The sequence below is a fragment of the Pseudopodoces humilis genome, chromosome 10, assembly GCF_049639895.1.
Source record: "Pseudopodoces humilis isolate 2021_Gansu_Grassland_sample_001 chromosome 10, ASM4963989v1, whole genome shotgun sequence".
Taxonomy (NCBI): Eukaryota; Metazoa; Chordata; class Aves; order Passeriformes; family Paridae; genus Pseudopodoces; species Pseudopodoces humilis.
The window spans coordinates 23,274,228-23,298,516 of NC_142209.1; the positions used below are offsets into that span (position 1 = coordinate 23,274,228).

General features: G+C 48.5%; 1 protein-coding gene across 1 annotated transcript; it reads right to left on the minus strand.

Annotated features, from left to right (window-relative positions):
* Window positions 1-511: 511 nt before the first annotated feature.
* Window positions 512-21,225, minus strand: DMBX1 (diencephalon/mesencephalon homeobox 1). Its single transcript, XM_005521124.2, has 5 exons — window positions 21,102-21,225; window positions 7,322-7,485; window positions 3,129-3,324; window positions 1,584-1,938; window positions 512-1,110 (listed from the first exon to the last, which is right to left on the minus strand). Exons 2-5 carry the CDS (start codon window positions 7,471-7,473, stop codon window positions 710-712), a joined length of 1,104 nt encoding a protein of 367 aa, XP_005521181.1. The 5' UTR covers window positions 7,474-7,485; window positions 21,102-21,225; the 3' UTR covers window positions 512-709.
* Window positions 21,226-24,289: the final 3,064 nt, after the last annotated feature.

Sequence of the window (24,289 nt, forward strand, 5' to 3'; positions counted from 1 at the left end):
CTATTAAAAAGAAAACTAAAAACGCTTGCCTTATAGGAAGTGCTTAAACAGGAAATTCACCTTCAGATCATTTCCCAGTTGTTAAAAAGTTAGCTTTAGCAGAGAAGGGAGAAGTGGAGTGGTGAAGTGCACAATCATTTCTCTTCCTCATGAACACCTTTAGGATGCTGACCCAAGAAGTGCAGCTAGCTACCAGCTGAGGTCAAGATGATGGCTGATTTGTAACTCTGATACTAGCTACTAAAATCGAAAAGGAAAGGGGAATAAAAGCAAAAGAGGTCACGGTTCTGTAACACTGACAGTAACACACAGATGATGGGTGCTGTCAACATTATAAACTATATACAAGACAAAGAAGGACTCTTTCTTCCCCCAAAGAATGCAACAACAACAAAATAAAAGGTGAATATAACACAGTTGGCACCTTATCGAGGGGATGAGGACAAGGGGCTCCTCCTGAACGTTACAGGCTGAACTCATGGCAGTCCAGAGGACAGTTCATCTGTCTAAACACAGATCCTCTCCCCCTTCCTCATTAAATATTTTAGTGAAGACCAGGCCAGTAGCAATGTCTGATGCAACCGTGGTGCTAAGAAGATGTTAATAAATGCAAAGTTTTCCCTGCAAGGGAGCACCTGGCTCCAGGAAGAGGTGGGGGTGCGTGGGGTCTCAAGGAGTGCCAACCTCTGGTGCCTCTTCCCAGGGGCAGTCAGTTGGGGAGGGTGTCCAGCCCCAGGGACGCCGCGTGCTGCTTTGCCCGGAGCCTCAGGTTCTCAATGCTCGTGGTTTTACTGTTCAGGCTTGGCAGGGAGCTGGAGGCCTGCAGGATGGGGGAGGACCAGACCTGCTGAGCGTGGGACAGCGACTGGTAATAGGACTGACAGTGCAGGGAGCTTAGCGGGGCCATGTTGACGTTCATGCCCAAGTAGGGCATGGCAGACGGTGTCCCCATTTCAAAGGAGGAGTAATGGACCAAGTTGTTGGTGGCTGCCATGTGCTGGCGGAACTGCTCCTGCAGGCGGAAGAGGCTCAGGGGCGAGGAGGAGTAGGAGTGAGTCTGAGCCAGGCCGCTGCTGGATGAAGGCGTCACGGTCGCGCTGATGGGGGACTCTGTAGCAGGAGACAGAGGGGATGGGGGTTATTCCTACAGGCTGGATGTAGGTGCTTATTCGCACCCCAGAAAGGTTCGGGCAGCAGCATGGGCTTCTCTCTTTCGCTGGAGGGCAAATGGGAGAGGCTGTGACAGCTCACGAGAGCTAAATGTGTGCCTTTCCCATACTTGGCACCTGAGAGTGTAGAAATGGGGCTGAGCTCTCTGCTGCTGGGCACTGATCTCCCCAAGATCTAACTGGAGCAGAAGGCCTTGGCTCTTTCAGTGCTCCAGCTGCAATGGACATCCTGCCCTCTGCGGGGCTTGTTCAGTGCTGAGGACAAGAGGACAAGCCTGCACAGCCCATCCATGAGCACCTGCTCCACAGGGAATATGGGACTACACCCAACCACCAGCATCCCCCTTGGAAAGGGGTCCTGACCACCAGCAGACAGGTCCTGACACCAACCCCCATCAAGATGCTGCCCCTCACCTGCTTTTGGGCTCGCTCTCTTGCAGTTCAAAGTCTTGCTGTCCACACCGGGGCTTTTGTCCACTTTGGCCTCATCCAAGGTGCTCTTGAACTCCTCCTCTCTGTCAGTCTGGTCCTCGGGTGCCGACTCGCTGGCAGACTGCTCCGACAGGGTCAGGTTGAGGTCTGTGCCAACCTCGCTGGGGAGGCTCTGGACCTTCTCAGTGTCCGGGGTGGGAGCCTGGGTCTCCAGCACAGGTGGCTCCATCTTTCCCTCACTGTGGCTCCCCTCACAGTCCTTCTGCTTCTGCAGCTGCTCTTTCTGCAGGCTACGCTGCTTCTTACGGAATTTGGCTCTCCGGTTCTTGAACCAGACCTTCAGTGCCACAAACAGCAAGGGAGAAAAAACAGTGAGAATCCTTCTCAGTGCCAAATTCAGCATCATTCAGCCTTGGAGCTTCAGGGAAACCCCAAGCAATGAGGTGCTGCAAGCCCACTGTGCCCAAAGACCATTCCACTTTGCTGGACCTTAAGGATTGACTGTTTTCAGTGAATCTACAGATAACATTTCAAGCAGACTAAAAAATATCCAGCCTCTATATTAATTCTTTAACAGGCTCCACTGCTGGTGTTTTTTGGGGGTTGTTAGGGTTTTTTTCCCAAAATTGGTTAGACAGCTGCATCCAATAGGATGTCTAGCAGCTGTAATGTCTGATGACATTACCTTGGCTTACAGTCTGCTAAATTTCTAAAACCATTTGGTTATAAGTGTATCAAAACTATGGTGGCAACACTCAAAGTACTCATTACAGGCATAGACTGTTGTCTGGGAACTGCATCTAGGAAAGGAGAAGAGGATCCATTATTTTTTGAACCTAAATCAGATACATGGAATAGAAGAAATGTATTTTCAAATCTTGTTCATGTTGTTTGGTTGGTTAGATAAGGAAACAAACCATTTTTTAGATCAAAATTCCTTGATACTTTTATAAAAGAACTAATTTTTTTCCACTACTTTTTCTTTTTGCAGTGAAGAATATTTGCCTTTTAAAAGACAAGAACCACTTCACCAGCAGGTTATGAACTAGCACATTTCGCTAGTTGAAACTGAAAAAAAAAAAAAAAAAAGCAAACAAAAACAAAAAGCAAACCCAAATCTTGGCCTGAGATGTTACAAATATTGACACTGGTGGAAAAGAGCAGCTGGAATTACTTGGGTCTCTGCTGAGAAAGCCAGAAAAGCCTCGCAAATAAATAAATAAGCAGGCTTCTGTTGCCGTCTCTAAAATTTCCCCCAAAGAAATGTGAAAGAACAAATGAAAACCAGTGTACACTTCAGACAATCCTAAATTTAAAAAATGTGCGCGTGGATTAGAACTTTCTTTAACAGATGTGTGACTTTGGGTAATTTTATCCTCCCTGCCCCTGCCTCTGACAACTTTATTGCCCCAAAATCTTCGGTTCCACTGGGAGAATCCTGGGAGGTCAAGGTTGCTGCCAGCCCTCTGGGAACCCGGCTATGTTCTCCTAAACATCCCCACTCGCAAACCCACAAAATATCAGTACCTGGACTCTGGCTTCCGGCAGGTTTGTGCACATGGCCAGCCGCTCTCTCATCACCACATCTGGGTAGTGAGTCTTCTGGAAGGTCTTCTCCAGGGCCTCCAGCTGCTGGGCAGTGAAGGCCGTGCGACTTCGCCTTTGTTTGCGGTGCTGGGACCCATAACGTGCCTCCAAAATGATGTCTTGAAATGTACAGCCGTTGGAAGACAAGAAAAGTGGCCAATTTAATTATTGGAATTTGTACGCTTACAGTTGAATAAAGCACTTGCTAACATCAGACAAAACTACAGAACGTTTTTTCCATTGCTTTAGAACTAATGAAACACATACATACGGGTTTTACTGATTAATTGAGGTGTCCAAAGAGATAAAATCATAGCAGAAGGGTTAAAACTAGATGACCTTTGAGATCACTTCCAGCCCAAACCATTCTATGATTCTAACAGCCTATTCTTTAGGAGGAGAGAAAACCTCTTTCCGTGACAGCTGTGAATTGTCCAGTGCTGAATTTGGCTGAAATAACTCAATCTGCTCCAACATCAGGGGCAGGACATGCAGATGCCCAGACCCCACCATGGCATAAGCACCTGCCATTAAAAAACACAACTGGAAAATGATGTGGGGACATTCACTCTTGTACTTCCTTAATGTCTTGTGCGTAGCTCACTGTAGTCTTCAAGGCATGATATTGGAGAGCTGTTCTGGGCTCCAGTTCAGACAGCATTTCATCTCATGTGCTTTTGTGCATTTTGCTCCAAAGCACATCCTTTGCTGAGCACGGACACTCTCCAGCATCTGGGGTGGAAACAGCAGCCAGGGCCACGTCCAGCCCCACTGGTTACAAGCCCAGAGCTCATGTGCTGAGCTCTTCTCAGCAGAGCACCTACTCACAAGGTCTGACTTCGCAAACCAAGGAAAATTGGAAAATTGAGGGCAGAGAAGAAATTCAGACTGGGGAAAATCTGATGCCAACAGTAAAGGGCTTATTATTTTACCAGAGGCGTTATTATTGCACAACAGTTAGTGGGAGTAGAAAGATCTTAAATCAATGAAAATAAGTTACTTGAAAATGAAAAAAACCCACCCTTTATTATGCAAGTTGGGACATGCTGTGCTACGGCCCTGGAATGAAACAGTCTGGCAAGAGGTTTGCTCTCATAGAGGAAATGCAGAAAGAGCAGTGTCTGGTATCATTTTTAATTCGGTTAAGAATGTGACTTCCAGTAGAAGGGAGGAATGAACACATGAGGAAACAACAGAGCAGGGAGAAAAGCTGGCACTATCAGCGCACAGAGCCCGATGAAGGCTCTGGCTGCTGTTTATTTGCACTTTTGTCACGAGCGTCGTGACATGAATCTAAACAATAAACCAAAACCTGCTGTTGGGCCACCCCCAGCACCACACAGCCAGGTCTCAGATCCACTGGCTAACGAGCATAGCAAATCAGCTTTTCACTGCTCAAACATTCCTCTTCCAAAACTTCCAGCTGTTCCATTCTAGGTCAGCACTCGCAGCGCCCTTCTGGGGGATTGCCAAAGCTGCGTGGTTTTGGCAACCTGGCAAAGATGTGATCAGGCTAAAGGTCTTCAACAATATAGTGCTGGTTGCATACAAGAGAATTTTGTGTTTGAGATATCAGAGCTCCTTGGGGAGTTCAAATGCTGGTGGTAAAGCTGCCCCTTCAGAGGCAGAGGGACCGTCCCTGTGCATCCGGGCACAGCTCACAGGGCAGCCAGGCAAGAAGGGATATTCCAGCACAAGAAATGAAACATTTTAAAAAGCCAGCATTTGTGTTTCAAGTACACAAAAGCAGGAGAAAGGGCACTGGTTAAACACCCTACCTGCAGGCTGGAATATTCCCAAATTTCTAGAGTAGAGGTTAGACCTACCAGCTCCCCAGAGGCGGCAGCTCATGCATTAAGTTTGGCCACTCCAGTGAGAGGCAACCAGCAATTATTTTAATGTTTTAACTATGTTTTCAGGCTTTGTGCAAGAAGGAGAATATAAATTGCAGGTGAGGCTTTGCAGTTACCACCAGAAACCTCTGTTTTCTGACTTAAGGTCATTTGCTTTTGTGCTGCTTTATTCTGACTGTCCCTGGAAGGCAAATGAGATCTATAACCTGCACTGAAAGATATTCAGAAGCAACAGAATGTGAGGAAACTGCAAAGGAAACAGCTCGTAGGTATATAATGCCTACACTGCCAATGATAAGCAGACAAGGGGACTGTGAGATTTAATTTGGAAAGTCTTCCAGGTGGGTTATTAATTTTAAAGATAAGAGGTCAGGAAACCAATTGAATTTTCCAGTCAAGAATATGAGAATAGCTTTTTTATTCTTTTTTTTATCTTCCTCTGCTTTAGCCTAGTTAGGGCCAAAGACGTTAAGTCCTCCATGCTCTACTCTGAAAGATAAAGATCACAAACATCTTTCAAGAGATCCTTGCAGCTAGAAAAGGGGCAGGGTGAGACCCAGGGTCTGCAAGGTACACTGCAGAGTTCAGAGCTATCTGCTCCCATCTGACCACCTGACCACTGAAAGGGGCAGGGAACAAGGGGATGGATGGCCAGGACAAGGACAGCGCTTTCCTCATCACTCTGTAGCCCAGCAGCAGAGCCAAGAGGAGAGTCCAGGTCTCCTTGATTCCACTTTGGTTGGTTACTGATGACTCCTGCTCTGCCCTGTGCCACCCCAAGTATCCCACAGGCCACTTAGAACCATGTAAAGAAGGTCACAACTAACAGCTGGATAAGGGAGCAGCCAGCTGTGGCTCCCTGATCCAAAAAGCCCAAGCTTTGTGGACTGCCCACCTGGGAGGACCTTCCCAAAACTTCTGCATCCTCATTTTGGCTTAAACCATTATTTATTAAATTGAGCCCACCAAAGCTGTCAGGACAGGTAATTTTTCCCACCTACTCTGGACTGGAAGGAATCCCTCTACAGTTTTTTTTCTTTCCTTTTTTTTTTTTTTTTTTTCAATGTCAGACAACTAGAAAGCTATCTTATAACAGATACACATTTTCAGACATTCAGGGGAGGTAATTCCATTCTGGGAAAGTTTCTAGAATCACAAGCATGGTAAATTTTTACTTTAGCTTCCATGTTCTGCTTGTCAGGTCTGCTTTGCATCACTGCATCCAAGTCCAGACCAAAACAGCGATGTTGCAGCTGTTGATCACTTGCACTGCAGGAGCCTTTGATGATCTCAGCCAGGTCTGGATGTTTTGTGGCAGGCTGAAATTTAGAGCAGATACATGTGCCCTACCACACCAAATATTCTCAGGTCTCCATCCATTATTTTTGAACAATTAGCTCTACCAAATCATAAAATACTGTCTGGGCTTTGCACTTCCTATTAAGGAGAGGATCAGTGCAGTGCTGTTACAACCATGGCTGAACACAGAAAGCCAGCTCAGATGCTCTGGACCAGCAGCTCCTGTCATGCTGCCCCACCACCAACAGTGCTGTGTAAATGACACTGCCTGGTAAAGTCACATCTGACTTGATTTGTGCTAAAAAGCTGTTTTTTGGAAGGCAGCAGGATCTGCAGGGAACTGTCACCCAAGGCAGGGTCTAGGACCCCCAGAAAGAAATAGGTCAAGGTGAAACCCAAATAAGATCCAAATGAAGATAATTTCCCAGACAGAAAAAGTGCTTTTTAGGAAAGAAGTAGAAAACAGTTGCATGAAGAGACAACGTGGAGAAACAAGCTATGGCCCGGGATGGCAAGAGGTGGCTGCTAGGGAATGCAAAACCTGTGTGTCTGAGCTGGGTAATCCAATTTACTTCATGGTGATGTTCATTCTGCCCTTATTTACTAACAAGAAAGGGAAATTCTTTGCTGTTTTCTGTTCACTTGTTAAAAGACATTTCAGTCTCTTTTTAACTCTCTTTTCGGTCCCATATAGTGGGAACACATCCCATCTTTCCCCTGAGCTTCCCAGCTGTCGGAAGCCAGTCTGAAGCAAGTTGCCAGCAAACACTGGAGGTGTCACCTGAGTGACACAGGGACACTACTGAGGAGCACATCATGCCCCTTGGCTCTCTCACACTCCAGAAGAGTTTCGCTCAACGCAAACAACAAGGGTCTGGTTGGGTTTTTTTTGCGCTGGGTTTTTGATATTTTTTTTTTGTCGTTGTTTGTTTGGGGTTTTTGGTGGCAGGCAAGGGCAAAAGCCATGAGTTGTTCTTACCAGCCAGTCTCTCAGCCAGGGTGAGGGCGTGCACGGAGGGCCGGTAGTCGGGGGCGTGCTGGGCCTGCTGAGCTGCCTGCTGGTGGAGGTTGTACATGGCGCTCAGCGAGTTCATGGCGTGCAGGGAGTAGCCGTTCACTCCATAGTGCTGCATGGTGACATAAACCTGCAAAACATCAGCCACAGGACACAGGGCCTTAGGGACGTGCTGCTCCAGCCTCCTGCTGTCTCGGCAGAGCTTTGGGAACGCTGGGCTCAGAGTTAAAGTGCTGCATGCAAGGCTCTTGTCTGACCTCTCAAATCCAACAGGTTCTGGGACAGGAAAGGAAATATCTCCTGTACACCTGAAGCACCATCAACACCAGTCCAGCTTCCAAACTTAAAGCCCAGAATCTGACTATATCTCACTCATGCTGATCAAAATATGGGAAAATACTTTTTTTGCATACCATAATACAGTTTATCATATTGCAGTGATTTTTAATGCATTGTCCTAGCTCCAGGGCTAGCTGGGATTTTCCCCCTATCACTGTCTACAGTGGACTATTTGTAATCCCAGTGCTGGAATGTCAAATAATGTTTCTCATCTGAACTCACTCATTTATAATTTGTTTCCATTCATTATTCATTTTTCTAACTGGTCTTCTTAAGAAAACACAAATGATACAGGGGGGTGGAGGGTGGGAAAAGAGCATGTGGTGTAAAAGAAAATAAATCTGCGGCATAATAGCACCAAAAATGTTATGGCTAAAGAGGGAATAAGGTTTGCAATAAATACCGACATTTCATAGCTCAATAGCAAGGAAATTATTTCAGAAAACTAATGGCTTTTTTATTTTTTTTTTTCCTAGTGTGGGCTCTGCATGAAACTTCAAGCTCTTTTTCCTTATAGACCATCTGTAAAACTGAGCTAATATTGATCTCAAAAGCCGAGCAATGCTTCATTCATCCCTGTTGTAAATGACTGAGGGCCTCCAGGATGTCGTTCCTGCAGTTTGTAAGACATCAGAAAGGAAGTTGTGAAACATTAGCCACAAAATAAATTTTTTAAACCACCGTTTGCATCAGCAAGTCACCATCTGGAAAGTCAGTGCAATGAACAAATGTTCAGGGAAAGAGGGTCAGCTGGACTAACTTAAGGAAAGCAGACATCTTTTCAGGCAGCCTCTTAGAAAACAATTTAAACACTGGAGGGAGGTGATGATTTTAGGAAAAATGCCCATGGTTTTAGGAGGAACGCGATGCACTGAACAGAAAAAAATTTGGAAGAACAATTATCTGCTGTATTTTCTGTACTGCAAAAAGACCTGCATATTTCCCAGTAAATGATTTGTACCATGGAGGGACAGATCCGTGGTGAAGAGGGAGAGATGGAAATGAGTTGGTCCCACTGTCCCTCCTGCTCTAACTCCTGTTCTCTCCACCTTGATGTAAGAAGCACAAACATGAAGTGACCTTGTGTAACAGCCAGAGACCAAGTGGGAGTTCCTTAAAAAGCAGCTGAATTTAGTAGGGCCTGGGGCATCTCGTGGCTTCACCCTCTCAAGCATCCCTGCACTGTGGTGCCCAGGAACAGGGCAGGGAAACATGCAGCTGGAGTTTGGTCAAACACTGTGCCAGCTCAAGGATGAGCCTCACAAATGTGAGTTCTGGTTTTGGGATTGTCTTCTCAAAGAGGCTGCAGTAACTATAAACCCATAACTTTGGAATTTAGTGCTCTGCTTCGTTCCTGTTTCCCCAAGTCCCTCGTGCTCTGCCACTGCATCATCTCAGCACTGAGTGACAATGGAGGGTGACAGGTCCAGGTGTGGTTACACCACAAAGATCTGACACACACCTTGATGTGTCTTCATCTGCCTGTTCACCCACTCTGGGTTGACTCCCCATGACTCTAAAATAAGATGTGAAAATGGACATTCTCCTTTCAGGTGCCAACCGAAACACAAGAATGCCATAGCTCTGCTCCAATGCAGCTTAGCAAAGATTTAAACAATGACAAAATTGTTTGCTGGTTCTCTGGTCAAGGTGATGGACTTCACACACCAACAGATTTTTTGGCATTCTTATCTATTTTCCTCACAGTGGGGTTCATGGTGAAATTACAGCTATGGTGTTGCTTTCTTGGACTGCACAGTTTTGCTGCTGGTGACATGTGTTCAGGGACATGTCCCAGTGACATGCACCATTGACATGGCCACAGAGGACAGCTCCCATCACCTGGGAAAGACTGACCTGTGGTTCAGCCTCACCCCATCCTTGGTGTGGTCCATTTCCCAAGAGCATCACACCAATAAAAAACAATAAAAGTTTTTCACAGACAAGGGCAGGACTGGCTTTTCTGACCAACACAGGCAGCAAAACAGAGGTTTGCAACTTCATTCTGCCTCCTCACTTGTGAACCAGCTGGCTGGCTGCACCAGCTTTGGCCAGCGGGGTGGAGGTCTCAAAGCTTATTACATTCCTGTGTGTTTCGTGAAAACCATTTGAGGACACAGAACCTATTAACTGCCCTGGGCTGCTGCCAGACCTCTGTCCTTAATAGAGGCTGGAGAATCCACACCGGGGCTCAGCCTTGCCAGAAGATACGTGGGAGGCCAAGTGTCTTTGACTCCCAGCTCACAGAAACGCCTGTTTTTCTTTTCTAATCCCCCTTGCACGTCGTCGGCCGTGCAGCAAGCTGGCATGTTAAAGGAAAAACCAAGAGGGAAAGGAGGGGAATTTTCCCATACTATAGAGTCTTCCAAGGACACTGCCAGTGGTGTTGTGTCTGGAGCCCAAACACTTGCTCCAGGACTATTTCAGTGGTTTTGATTGTTAAAAGATTTTATGTGTACATCTTTGGGTGGCCTGGAAGAAAGTGCATTAAAAAAAAAAAAAAAGAAAGAAAAAAGAAAAGAGAGAAGGGCTTCTATGATAGGAGTGGACTCAGGATGGGAGTCAATGCCCATCACAGCTTTGATAACTGCCTGTTACACTGCAGTGCAGACAACAGGCAGAACTTCCTACTCACTTGTGCAGCAAATGTATCATCCCAGATTCTGTATAAAAAATGAGGGAATTTACTGAGCGAGACGGTTCAGCTGGGTAAGCAAAGTTAACTGAGACCACAAATAGCTCCTGTTTAACTGTCAGCTCTGAGCTCACTCCAACCCCAATAAATTAAATATTTAAAAGACATCATGCAGCAATTTTTTTAAATGGAGAAAGCCATTCATCAAGCCACTGCTGTGTTTCACAAGCTGTCGAATAGTGCTTACACCGGTTAAAATAATCTTTATATTTCATTAAGCAACCAAATAAGCTGATCCCTTCCCACTGGCTGTATAGATGGTTTTAATTTTCAAAATCTGCAAATGCATCTTTTATGTCTCTGCGTGGCTGGAGGGCCTTAGGAACAGCCACAGCCAGGAGGAGGATGATGAGAGCAAAGTTTGAACTCCTGCTTTATGGAAGGGTATGGGCTTGAGCAGCTGTGGATGAGCTGGGAGGGTAACAGGGTCCATCCTGAAAGAAAGGGGCTTCCTCATCTAGATTTTGTGCATCAGAGATCACTGAAGAGTTGGGAGCAGCAAAGAAAGGAGATGGCAGCTGAGAAAAGGTGCAGGAAGACAATAGGTGAGAGAACCCTGCTGGGAGCCCGTGGGCTGATCCTGCAGCGTTTGCTCAGCACAGGGGTGGGTGCTGCTGGGCACTGCCTGGGCTGGCACCTCCTGAGGCCTCTGGTCTCTTCCTGCAAGGCTCCTCGGGCAGCAGCAAAGGCTCTCCCACCCCCAGCATCCAAGTCCTGCCCTGTCCTGGCTCCCCACACTTCCCAGCACCCAGGGCTGTGAGGTCTCCTCGCCACATCCTGCACCAGACCCTGCTGGGGTTCTCATTCCTTCTGCCTTTACAGGTCTGGCATGGCCACCTCAGTGTCAAAAACCCTCCTATGGCTCTTACCTCTCACTTGTGTTTTCGCTGTGGAAGACTCATGGATGCTGTACCTATTCTTCCCAAGCCTGAAGACTTCTGTCCTGCCAGGATCCAGCCTCACAGAGAGGATATGGGATTCCCCTTAGCTTTAACTGCTGCTGTCTATGAGAAATTCAGCTTTCTCCATTCCTGCATTGCTTTGAGGCCAGGCAATGCAGGGTTCTGCCCATCCCAGACTAATCCAGGGACTCCATCACTCTGTATTCAGCTGCTGCTGTTCAATCTGATGCAAAACAATCTGCACATTTACCAGCCAGAAACAGGAGCCCTGCTACCCCAGAGCTGCACTGCATGGCTCCCATCCATCCCTTCCCTGCTCTGGCCTTGGAAACCTCAGGTTCCCATAAAGTCATACAGCACAAGAGTAATGCAATTTATTGTGCACCACATAACAGTGTGGCATGCAGGGGAGATCTGATGCTGGGTTTTTAAATTCTCAGCTTTGTACAAGGCTTTAAGTTTCCCTATTAAACTGGTAACTAATATTGGTACAATTTATCATGTAATTCTGAGTCCTGAGAGAAGTCCTGAGAGAAGTTATTAAGAGACATGCACTCATTTCCTCACCAGGTGAAAACTCCTGTTCCTAGTGGCTTGTGTATATGTGGAATTGAGACAGATCTGAGAACAATTTTCAAAATGAATTGAAGTTTTCTGAAAAGTACCTGGCAAGAAAACATCCATATTTTCCCTTCTATCACGAAAAGAAACAAAGCAGCAAATCACCAAAACAAAATCCCAAAGAAGACTTTTGCCCTTCTCAAGCAAACACTCTCAGGTGAGATGAGGCTGAGGCTGGATGTAGGACATGCGGCTTTGCAGGGGCTTTGGACCATTATCTTTTTTCCCTCCAAACAGTGAGTCATCCCAAACTCAACAAAATACTGAGACTAAATTCATTGATCATTGATTCATTGTCACAAAACACTCAGGTGCCATCATAAAAAATGAGGTAATAAAACCTACGAGTTAGAAATACTGAATTATTCCTAGAGGTTTCAAGAAGAGGATGCCAGTCTGCTTTTGACTGGTTGGCACCATGGGATGTTTCTTTATCACTTCATCAAAGCTATCCCCAAAATGGGATGGCTGGTAGAGAGGGTGTATGAGGCCTTCTCTATGTGGGAAACAAGCTGTACAAAAAAAATAGAAAAAAATCAAATCTGGACTTTGGAAAGTCGCTTTCAGAAGGGAATTTCTCCAAAGTTCATTTCTCATGAAGAGGTTCACCACAGATGCATTTAAAGTTTGGAAGACGTGGCACAGCCTTGGGTCTGTGCCCTGATGTAAGGCACAGCTTGAGCACAAGGAAAAGATCAGTTAAAAAAAAAAAACAACGAAGCATGAAACAGAAGTCTGGTGCACTTGATTGGTGTTCAGGGTTCTGCAGGTGATGGAAAAAAACAGGAGTAGCACTGTCAGGTAAAAGAAAAGTTGTGGTTCTCAGCCTGAGGACCTGCAAAGGTGGTACAAATCACTGCTGGTGTTTATGCAAAGCACAGGAACCCTCTGTTAATTACTAACAGGGAAAAACAGCAAATGGTTTGCACTGCAACATCCTTTCCTTCTTATTGCCACTGGCAAAAATCATCATTGAAAATAGAATCACAGCAGAATATCCCCCCTCATCTCCCCCGGAGCTGTTCTGTGTTATGGTTTTATTCTTTAATTCCTTATTCAGAAACACTTCAAATCAGAAAGACACAGAGTCAAAGATTTGTTATTTATAACTCACATTCTAGGAAAATAGGCTCACTCTGTAGACAGACATTGGGTTTATATGTATTTGGTACTAAATGAATTACATACCTGGGGGCTTATGAATAAATGATCCTAGCAAGAGGTTTTCTTCAATCTTTTTTTTTTTTTTAATATATCCCTAAATCTTTTAGATATATAAAGGTCCAAAATCACGTAAGATAATAACCAACATGTTATAAATCAGTTTTGTTCCTCATGTGAGATTACTGAATGTCTAAGGAAACAATTTCACCTTTGTAGTGGGTGAAATATAGATAATTTGAAGTACTGCAACACATCACAGTTTCTCATTCAAATGTCAAAGTCTGAGAGCAGCACACACCATGAAAACGGGCTTCCAAAAGGATTTCCTTATAACTGAAATAAGGAACCGAGAACAGCTCCCAAAAAAAACCCCAGGACTCCGCATTTCTGATCTCCCTGAAATATTTTTACACCTGTCAAAATCCCTGGATTTAAATAAAGTTAATTTCTAAGTGCAGAGAGAGATCTTAATTAAGCAGTATCTAGTTAAATAAGTGACAATGCACCGAAAGCAAAACCTGACCAATTACAGCAATTCTTGCAGCTCACACTCAGCTATTCCTAGTGACCTTGGTATAAATAAAGAGTTTTTTTCTTAAAACCAGGAGGATTGCTAGGAGCTGAAATCTGAAAATACTACCAGTTAGGGTCAGTGTCACCATTTTTATGTAGACCTTGTAAAATAATTGACTCTTTGAGGCTGTGCTGACGATGATGAGCACAGCAACTGGGTTTGTAATGCTCATCTATTTGTATTGGAAACATCATAGGATGTGAGAGGGCTCGTAATTTTTATGAAACAAACCTCAGAGCATCCTGCTGAGACAAGGAAGTTTTGTTGCAGGACCCTAGAAATTCTCAACACCAGGTTGTGAGCAGCTGAGGTAAAGGCCCTGGCTGACAGGGGTAACTCTCATCAGCTGCTGTGATTTTTATGTAAAGCTTTTGTGAAATCATCGTTTTTCACCCAAAAGATAACAGAACCGAGTGATTGATTAAACACTTCCTGGCAAAAGACTTTCCAATGCCTTTGCTTGCAGAGAGATTCTTCAGAGGGCAGGGTTGCTAGGTCCAAAATAAAGAAAATAAAATAAAGACATCTTTAAAGGATCTGCTTTTGAGTGGGGGATAAGTTTTAAGGCTTGGAGCCCAGCAGCTCGCAGCATAGAGCCAGGAGTGGCATCACTAAACATCACTGTGGTGCAAAATCCCTTGCTTGTCATAATTTACATCAGACAAGCAGTGCTTACAGATCAAGCCAGGACAAACCTCCCTTCTCCCCTTCAGAGCAGCGCTCAAACCTCAGTGGAAGCTCTTGGAAATTTTATCGAAGTGGAGCGCATTTTCCTGGGTAAACAAGAAAAGCTCTCGATACGAAGATCACTTTGAGTTTCTCATCTCATTCTGCTTCCAGATCAGTCAGCAATGATAAAAATAAAATCATGCACTTAAGATTTCTTATCATTAACAGCAGAATGGAAACTGAACCACACAGCCCAGCTCTGCCAACATTGCTGCTGCACATCCCTGGATGTGAAATGCGGTCGCATCCCGCTGCAGCCGGCCTCGCACGTTCCTGTGGTGCCCACCTGCTCCCCACACCTTACAGCATCTCTGCCTCTGGACTGCCCTGAATTCAGAAGGTGGAGTAACCTTAAAGCACCCTGCAATCAAACTACTGAATTCACAAACTGCTTAAAGGGTTTATCTTTGGCGTTCTTGTGAAAAGAAAAACAGCAAAGTACCTGTGCAGCTCTCCGCCTCACTTTTGTGAAAAAGACTTTCTTGAGAAGCATCATTTTGTTTTCCCTAATCCTGGCAAAGGGAATTTTCCAAACCAAACTCTACCCAGGCTGCTGGAAGCATGGGGGTGGCTCGCTGCTTGCTTTCTGCCCCCCACACAGCTTTTGCCTGCAGCATATTTGATTGCAGATTGTTCCCATGAGCAAACTGACGGTCTTGGAAGGCAGCCCCTTGGGACTTCTGGTTCAGGCATCTCCCATCCCTGAAGATGGAGCAATATCCTGGAGGATTTTACCCATGACAGTCTCATTAAGAAGACAAGGATCTACAGTTCTGTGTCAAAATATGTTTTTAAGCCTGTGACCTTTAATGACAAGGACCTGTGTCTGTCCTGAGCAGCACAACCACGACGCTGATCTGACAATCTAACACTGAGCCCTAACAAGGGAGATCAAACACTGCAAGAAGTGCATAGATAAGCTTTGCAAAGATTTTTCTGAGGCAGGTTAAGACATTGCCAGTTCCTCTCCTGCTGCTCCCAGGTGCTGCAAGCCCTCAGCCAGGCTGGCAGGAGGGAATGCAGGCTTGCTCCAGGCACTCCTGCTGCAATGCCTCAGCCCAGATTCTGGGCTCCACGGGCAGGCACTGGGATGAGGCATGCAGGGAGGGTGATTTCTCCACCCACCACCACTACTCATCAAGTAGAAAGTAAAGAATTGAAGCTGTAAGTTCTGGGTGTTAAGCTGAGAGGGTTTGGTACGCACACGAGGAGCGGAGCAGTGTCTCTTTGTGAAATGCAGTGGTTTCTGCCACACTGCTGGAGTTTAACCCTGCTGGCACAAAAGGACTTTCCTAGGTGCTCTTTGAGCTGGTTAGATGGAGGGTTGTGAGGTTATGATGCCAAGTGCAATTCTGCTCAAAGGTGATTTTGAGAGACAGAAAGAGCAAGCAAAATTTGAAAGCAACAGAAGTTGAGAGCCTGAACTCAGGATGTTTCTGCAAGTTCAGCTGGACCCTGCCTCTGCAGATGGTTCTTGCAGCACTCCAAACAGTCACAAAACACAGGATGGCAACTGCTCCTGCTCAGACTTAAATCAGCTATAAGGCAGAATGACAGACAATCCTACCTTGGTCTAAAAGCAAAAAAAAGAAAAATCCTGAAAGGCAGCTCCATGCAATTGTAAGGAACTTCCAATACCTTAAAAGAATAAACCAGAAGTTTGAGTTTTTCTTCTTTGCAAATGGTAACACAAATTTTTGTCCTACCACTGAAAAAGATGCTTGAGCTCAGTGGCTTTTACAAGGAGGGGCTGGGGTGGGGGAAAGACTTGTGCCACCTTAAAACAGGGCCCCAAAGTGGAGTTAGTGGCAGCAGTGCCAGGGCCTGGGGAGCACCACGGCTGCATGTAAGGCTTCCTTTCCCGTAAGCCTTTGGATCCCCACACCGAATTAAGCGCAGCTGCCAAGGCAAGCAATGTATTTTGGCCACCAGCAGGTGATCTGTGCTCTAAAGAGCTGTGCTGTAAAGCAGGCAGAGCTGCTAAATGTCTGCTGGGTTTTGTGGGGAGATGTGGAGCCCCTCAGCACAGGCACGTTTGCCCACCTGCTGCCAGCACACGCCAAGAGCTCTCTGAGCCGTTCCCTGCCCGGTGCTCGGCACGGCTGGAGACATCAGGTTCCCAAAGCTGCCTTGGGAAGAGCATTTTCTCCCTGGTGAGATCCCTCAGCTCATCTCCCCCAGTGCAGTTGTTACTCTTTCTTTGGGAGGTCCTAGTGGAGTTCCCGAGCATCACACTGACACTTTCAGTTTTGCAGCACCATTTCTCAGGTCAGTATTTGCTCAGGACATACAGAGGCTGCTGTTGGTCCTAAGAGAGCTGTGCCAGCTACCCACAACTCTTGGTGTAAATATCTATTTCCCTCCCTTCGGAGAACTGCTGGTCCATCCTGCTCCCAGCCCTCCCTCAGAGGCTCTCTCCTTCCCGTGAGCTGTAATTCCACCAGAACTGCTTTAGGAAACAGAAGAAGTCTGATCCAAAACCTAATGAAGTTAAAAGGAAAAAAAAAATCAATTTCAATAACTGTTAGAGTGAACTAAACTGGTGAAAGACCCAGGTTTGGCTAACCCCGGTGCACCATGAATTAATTCTTGAGTATTTGGCTACATTTCCAAATTCTCCACCAGCACATTTTGATGGAAATTCCCCTGAAGTAGATTATTAATAGCTGTACAGGATTGGAAAATTTGGGATTTATTGAATTCCCGTTCTTCAGCATTTTCCCTACTCCTGTGTTTTTCCAAATGGAGCAAGGTAGATAGAAATGCTCTGTTCAGACACAAGTTGAAGAAACCAGCACTCAACTCTTTGTCAGGGTTTAAGCCCAGCTGCCACTCATCAGTGCCTCAGTAGAAGCACTTTCAACTTGACGAGCTGAATTTTGAGATGCCCCTGAAAAACTACTGGAATCTTAGAAAACATGAACTACTTCTAGGTGAACAGTTTCCCCACAGTGTCATCAGTAATAGCAGCAGGTAGCTGTATCAGAAGTGCTGGTCTGGGACCTTCTCTGGTTGTGAAAATGACAGAGGAAAAAGAAACTGTTTGCTCCGACTTATTTTCATCTATTTCCTTCTTTCTCAGCAAAACATTCTTTTAAGGGATAAAGCCACTGGGAACAAAACCCACTGCAGTCACTCCCTATACAACTGTATTGTGCAAAACTTGCCTGGCAAGCTTGCCCTTCTCTCTGATTTGTGGGAAGCTCCTCTGACTCCGTTTCTTTGGGGCAGGCAGTGACGCTGGCACTAAGGAAAAGCAACACCTGCACCAGCTCTGTGAAACTGTGCCTCCTGATACGGCAAAAACATCCCTGCTCATGTGTGTGAGCATGAGGAGAATCTGCCATTTAGACATCAGGATCTCTGTAAATTAGCAGGAAAAGCTGGAAAGCTGGTCTAAACCAACTTTCTGTGTACTGATGATACAGTTTTGGGTGCATTTTTGCATTGACTATGTTGGTGTACTTTAATTAACAACTTCTCATCAGTCATGGGGTAACTCAGGGTTGAAGTCACTCTTACCCTTTCAGGAATTTCATGTCCATTGCAGTTCTTAGTTAGAATGGAAAAACTGAACTTAGAAACACAATCCAAAAGCCAAAGGGTTGTAGGTCCAAGTCTCTCTGGCTGGGGCAAACAAGGAAGCAGGATTGACTTGCATCAACCTACTCACGGGTGAAAAGCGAACGTGGAAGACAGAAACTAAACAGTCGGCAAAGCCAGGTCTGGGATGTGGTCAGGAGAAACACAGAGAAGTGAGAAACTGCAGATTTACACTCTGCCCGCTACTGCACGGGAGGGAGTGTGGAGCTGTGGGCCAGGGAGGGTGTAAAACCTTTCCTCCTCAGGGTGAGTCCCATCCTGCTCTCCCCAGGACAGGAAGAGCAGAGGAACAGCCTCATCTGCACTAGGGCACCCTGTGAGGCTTTGCCCTTCATCGAGAACACGACCCACGACCCGTAGGTGGATGAGGTACCCAGCAGGGTCACTCGTCCACGGCTTGGAAACTCAGGGAGGAGAGGAAAAAAGCAGCGGATATTGCTCGAAAAGCTGGGGAAGGTGGGTGCTGAAGGTTACCCCCGCAGCCCTCCTCGCTGAGCCCCGGGCAGGCTGGGAAGCGGCAAGAGGCTCCCCCAGCCTGAGGAGGGTCTCACCCGACCCAGCTAAGAGCAGATTTCGCTTCTCTTTTGCTTTGTGTTCCGTGCAGAGGTGAGGGAGGGAGAGGGTAAATAAACCCCAAACCCTCCAGCTCTGCCTTTGGGGAAGCGGGAGGCTACTTCAGACAAAACTGTTATCCATTAACATCCAATTATCACTTGGTCCAAGCCATTAATTATAAATCAGCCTCCTAATTGGGATAATTAGCTCTCTGCTACTTAATGTAGTATGACTGATGCGTTTGGAAAGAAGGTAATCAGTCCATTTGTTTAGCGTTAGGCGAACAAATCCAACTCTCATGGTTTAATTTCGGCCTCAGCCGTCCCCCCCCGGCCCAGCATCAGCATTCAGAGCTCATCGCAGCTCCATTAATTGTTTGGGAATCACGGCGGGGATGGGCACACGCGTCTCCGCGGGGCTTTCGGGACAGCAGCCCCCAGCCTGGGGATGCGACCGGACTCGCCCCTCCCTCGGGGGGAATTGCTGGGATTTTGGGGAGGGGGTTAATTAGAGGGGACGGGTTTGAGCCTAAGCGTGACCCCGCAGTTGGGATCGTTCCGGACAAGCGAGGTGCTCTGCTCCTCGCATCCCCCCATCACCTCGGCCGGGCCTCGCCTCTAGAAACCATCTCAGGGAGAGCGGAAAACTTTCCTTTTTATTTTTTTCCCCCCCCTCTCCTTTCCCCCACTTCCCCTGGATGTCTCATTAATGACGGCTGCTCGGCGAGCCGCCGATAGCTGCGGGACATGATTAGATATTTATTACTGTCATTTACATGGAAAACTTGAGCTAACCAAGTGGAACTGGAGGGGGCCGCCGGAGGGGACGGGATGAGGCGGAGCGGGGACATTTCTTTTTCCCCGGAATGCGGGACACAGCCGGAGCGCGGCCGGCTGGAGCAGAGGGTGCGGGGACAAGCCTGTAAAGCCCCAGCCAGGGACAGGGGTGTTGTGCGGAGCCCTCCCCGGGTCTGGGGCTGCGATACCACCTCGCTCCGGCCGCGTTTCGTTTCGAAAGGGAGCGGGCAGCGCTCGGTGCGGGAATCCCACCGGGAAACGGGGAATATTGCTCCCTCCCTCCTTTCTGCTGACAGCCGTGCCGAGACGACCCTCGGGGACACCAAGGACCTGTCCCGGGATGCTCTGACCCCTTTTCCCCCCGAGGGGCCCGAGGTCGCCGGCTGGAAATAAATGGAAAGCGCGGCCGGGAAAAGCCGCCGAGCCCGGGGACAGGATGGCTCCGTATGGGGCTCTCGTCCCTTCTCTCCCCAAATAAAGTGTGGGGCGGCAAGCGTGGCAGTCAAACCCGTTCCCAATCGGAGGAGAAACTTCCCCGAGGGCCTTGCTTTGGAGCAGAGGAGCCCGTGTCCCCCGCAAGGCTTCCCGGAGCTCACCCTCTCCTTGTCCCCTGCAAGGGGAAGAGGTCCCGGCAGCCCCGGACAGCCAGCACCCCTCGGGGACACGGACTTTTTTCCGCTCAAGTGCTGGCCGCGGCGGAGCACAACCCACCCCCCTTCCCTATCTGTTATCCCATGGCCCGAGGGGAGACTCTGGCGGAGATGTATGAGATCTCTTGCGGTAAAAATATGCATGCGGATCCCCATTTGGTTAGCCCTATAATGGAGGTGTAAATAGGTTTCGACTGCGAAGCCCTTAATTTATCAAGAAGAGCTGACAGCGCAGGTCCGGGATTTATACACCCCTTAAAGAGGGAGAGCGTGGAGGGGGGGGGCGCAAAGACCGGCCTGCCAGCTCCTTCCAGGGGGCTCCCGGTCCGTTTTGCCGTCTAACCTCGCAACGGGGTGACGTGAGGGTGTGATTTGTCCTAGAAAGGCTTCCTAGCGCTGCCGGCATCTTGCCGTCCCTTGCCGCCCCTTCCGCACTCAACTTCCAGCCGCACCAGAAAGAAAAACCCATCCCGCGGCCACCCCGAGCGGGGCCATCGCCGTCGTTCCCGGCTCCCGGCCCCGCTCGGGGCTGTTTCTGCCCTCGGCAGCTCTCCCCATGCTGCGCAGCTTACTAAAACATCATTATGTAAATAGGGGGAAAGTTGCGCTCTCCACCCGCGGAGCCCTGCTGACGGAGGGATGCGCGTCCTCAACCATTCCCTGAGCCGGGTTGCAACCCTCGCATCCCCGCCAGCCGCCCGAACCCGCACAGCAGCGGGCTGGCAGCTGGAGTCAATAGGGAACGAAACCCCGAGCTGGTAGTGGGGGTTTGCAATATTTTTTTTTTTTTTTTTCCCCAGGTAGTTTGGCTTTTTTGTTTTTTTTTGTTTGTTTGTTTGTTTGTTTTTTGAAGTGTGGTACACTCCAAATAAACAAGAAAAAAAAAAATGAAAGAGAAAAAAGAAACAAAGAGGGAAAGGAGGACAGAGAATTTGCGCTGGAGCCCGGGCTGGGCTTCTCCTCGGCGGTGCGCGCATCCCTGCCAGCGGTCCCTCCGCCGGCCGCACATTCCCCCACGGACAGATTCCCCCTCCTCGCAAGCGATCCCCAAAGTCCTCTTGTTTCCCCATCGGCACTCCCAGCCCGCCCGGACCCGCGCTGCCCGGGGGGTTCTTACCTGGGGCGGTGGGGCAGCCTGGGCCCGCCGTGGGAGCGGGGACACGCGTGGGAGAGCGGCGCTGCGCCCCGGCCCGCCCTACTCCATCCGCCCGCGCTGCCTGCGCGCCCGGCGGAGCTGCCATCTACCGGGAGGCAGCATTGCAGAAGGATTTTTAAAAGGAGCTTCATAGCGACCCGGGAGCTACCCAGCAACATTTTCAATGGTCCTCCACCCTGTCAATCAAAACGGGGCTGCTGATACCCCCCCCCCCCCCCCCCCCCCACCTCCCCCAGCACTTCTTACTAGTCATTTACTCCAAGCCGAGGTGTAAACGCCTAATTAAATCCCTGGAAGCGGACGGGATGCCGGTGGAGGGAGGAGGGCTGGAGCCAGGACCGGGGGGGGGATGATGGGGTCCGTAAGGCACAGAGAAGGGAAGCCGTGCCTCTCCCCGCGCCCCTCGCTTAGCACCACGCTGGATCAGACCCCCAAGTTTCCCTCTCCCCCGACGGCCCCTGGGTGGAGATGCTGGTGGGGGATAATCTCCCAACTTTAATTACTGAGCGACCGCGGCCCCCCATCCTCCTCTCGGCCGCCTCGCTGTCCCAGCTTAGCCTGCTGCACCCCTCGGCTACTCTTTAAAATTGGGAGTTGGGGGAACGGACGCGGTCACAAGACGGAGAGATAAAATAGGAGCTGTGGAAGGAGCTCAGAGGCGCTTTGGGCGACGGATTCGCCGGCCGCCCCGTCGGGGAAGCTCCGCTGCGGCTGCCGGGAGCGCTCGGGCGGCCCTGCCGGGACAGGGGAGCCGGGGAAGGCACAGGAGGCACAGGGAGGGACAGCGGGCCAGGGGGGATCCCGCGGAGCTTCGACGGGGAGGGAACGAGCACTTAACGCATCTCCCCGCTCATGATTTAGTATTTTTTTTTAAATACTTTCCCCCTAAATACTTTTTTTTTTTTCCTTCGGTACTTAAAAAGTGGAAAACCAGCTTTTCCTTTTCTTGTATTTCCTTTTCTTTCCCTTTTCACTCTCTCTGCGGGGTTTTCGCAGGTACCTTCCCGTCCAGCGGCCGGGCTGGTTATCTGGCAGAGCTCACTAACTGGAGCGGTGGTTGTGTTTGCTTTTCAGCTTTGCCATGCCTTCGCAGCAGAAAGAGCAGTTTAAAGCCTTTAGAGAGATTTCTAATAGATGCCAGTTCCTTGCCTTTAGATTCTCTCCCAGCCCAGGAGGATTTAGGATGGGATTGGGAGACGAGACGCCATTTCAGGCTCCAAAACACCCTGTTTTAAAATGACTGCGGGTAAGAGGATTAAAACAATAATACCCTTCTCTTCTTGAAGGTTTTTTTTTTCCCTCTCTCCCTCCTATAGAAAAGATTTCTTCTCCCAGAGCAAAACCGTTTAGACAGGAATTAAGGGAACAAGAAAGAATAAGAGCGGGGGAGAGGACCTTTTAATTTGAGCTTGATATTTTGTACAAATTCTGACCAAAAGAAAAAAAAGAAGGGATCGGTCTGGCTCGGGACACCAGAAAGCTCCAAGTGCCACTTTTTTTGTATTTATTTTTATTGTATATATTTAGTCCTTTTTTCAAACTAGGGGTTACGGGGTACCAAGTGATCGTCTCGGGAAAGAGAGGGAGGGGGTGAACCTATTGAAATTCATTCCTGCCCTCGCCCCTCCGAGGTCCCGCTCGCCCCCAGGAGCGAGGAGAGCCCCTCGCCCCGTTCTTCCCCCCGCACCCTCGAACCAAGCACCCGCTTTTGGCCAGGAAACCGATTGGGCGAAACTCGGCGCATGGATCGCCGCCATCGCTTTTCGGGCACGTTTTTCGGGGAGCCGGAGCCAGGCTGGCCCGGCCACCTCCCCGCAAAAACAACTCTGAGCGGACCTTCGTGCTTGTTTTTGGAGGTGACTGTGCAGAGGACACCAGCGGTGACACCTCCCCCCGTGTTTGCCAGCGGCGCCTTCCCTTCTGGCTGAGCACAACGATTTGGAGCGGGGGACGGCCGGGAGCCGGCTGGAGACGCTTCCCAAATTTCAGCGGCCCCCCTGGGAGCCCCTCCTGGCCCCTCAAAACCCGCTTGGGAGCAGCCCCGCGGACCTGTAGCTCGCGGGATCTGGGGCACAAACATCAACCCAGGGAGACAAAAATCTGACAAAAATCTGCTCCAAAGCCGGCAAACTGTGCGGGGCTGCTGCGCTCCGTGCACAGGGAAAGGGGTTCCCCGTGGGCCGGGGGGCTGTGCCTGCCCGGGCTGGGGGCAGCTCCTCTTCTCTGTTCTTTCTGAATTGTCCTTTGCAGCCAGGCAAGAATTCCCAACCCCTCCGACCGCGATGTCACCATTGTCCCCTCTCTCTGCTCGCTGAGAGCACGGGGGATTTTGTAATGACTTCGACCAAAAAGCCCGTTTTAATTCCCCCCTTCCCCTCGAAGAAATAACAAGAGTTTCCCTCTGTCTTCATAATATCTTCCGGCTGAGGGATTGCTGCCGTTTAACCAGCACCTATAAATAAATAATTACGTTTAATTCAGCTCTTCTTGGCAGAAACGAGTAAACAGCGCATTTAGCGCAGCTCGGGAAAGTGACCCCAGTTTGTCCGCGGAACTGATTTATCGCATCTGCCCCCCGCCCCGAGGTATCGATGGGGCAAAGCATCAGGGAATCGGCACCAGTCGTGTCCGGATTACAGGGGTTTCTTCTCCAAAACGCGGAGAAGCGAGGGAGGGACGCGGAATGCGCAGGAGGAGGGAAGGCAGCCCGGGGAAGGGACCCCCGCTCCCCCCAGGAGCCTCCCTGCCCACCCCGGGGCTCCTCAAACTTGTGTCTGCCACCGGCTCCGACACAAAACCTCAGCTCGGCTGGGCAAGAAATGCTTCTTTTCACCCCTGCCAAAATAATAATAATAATAATAATAATAATAATAATAATAATAATAATAATAATAATAGTCGGTGGAACGAGGGTAGATATCGGGCAATTTTTTCTCTGTGAGTTTTGCCTCCCAGAACAAAATGAAATATGGAAATAAATAAATCTGCCACCCAGACATGATCCTGCACTTCGAGACAGGGTGGGAGGAATTTATTAGTTTGCTACGTAGTAAGGACATTTTAAGTTTCCATGATATTAACGGTAATATTTTTAGCAAACTGTCTGGGTCTATGCATGTACAAAAAAATCCCCTTTAAAGACCATTTTT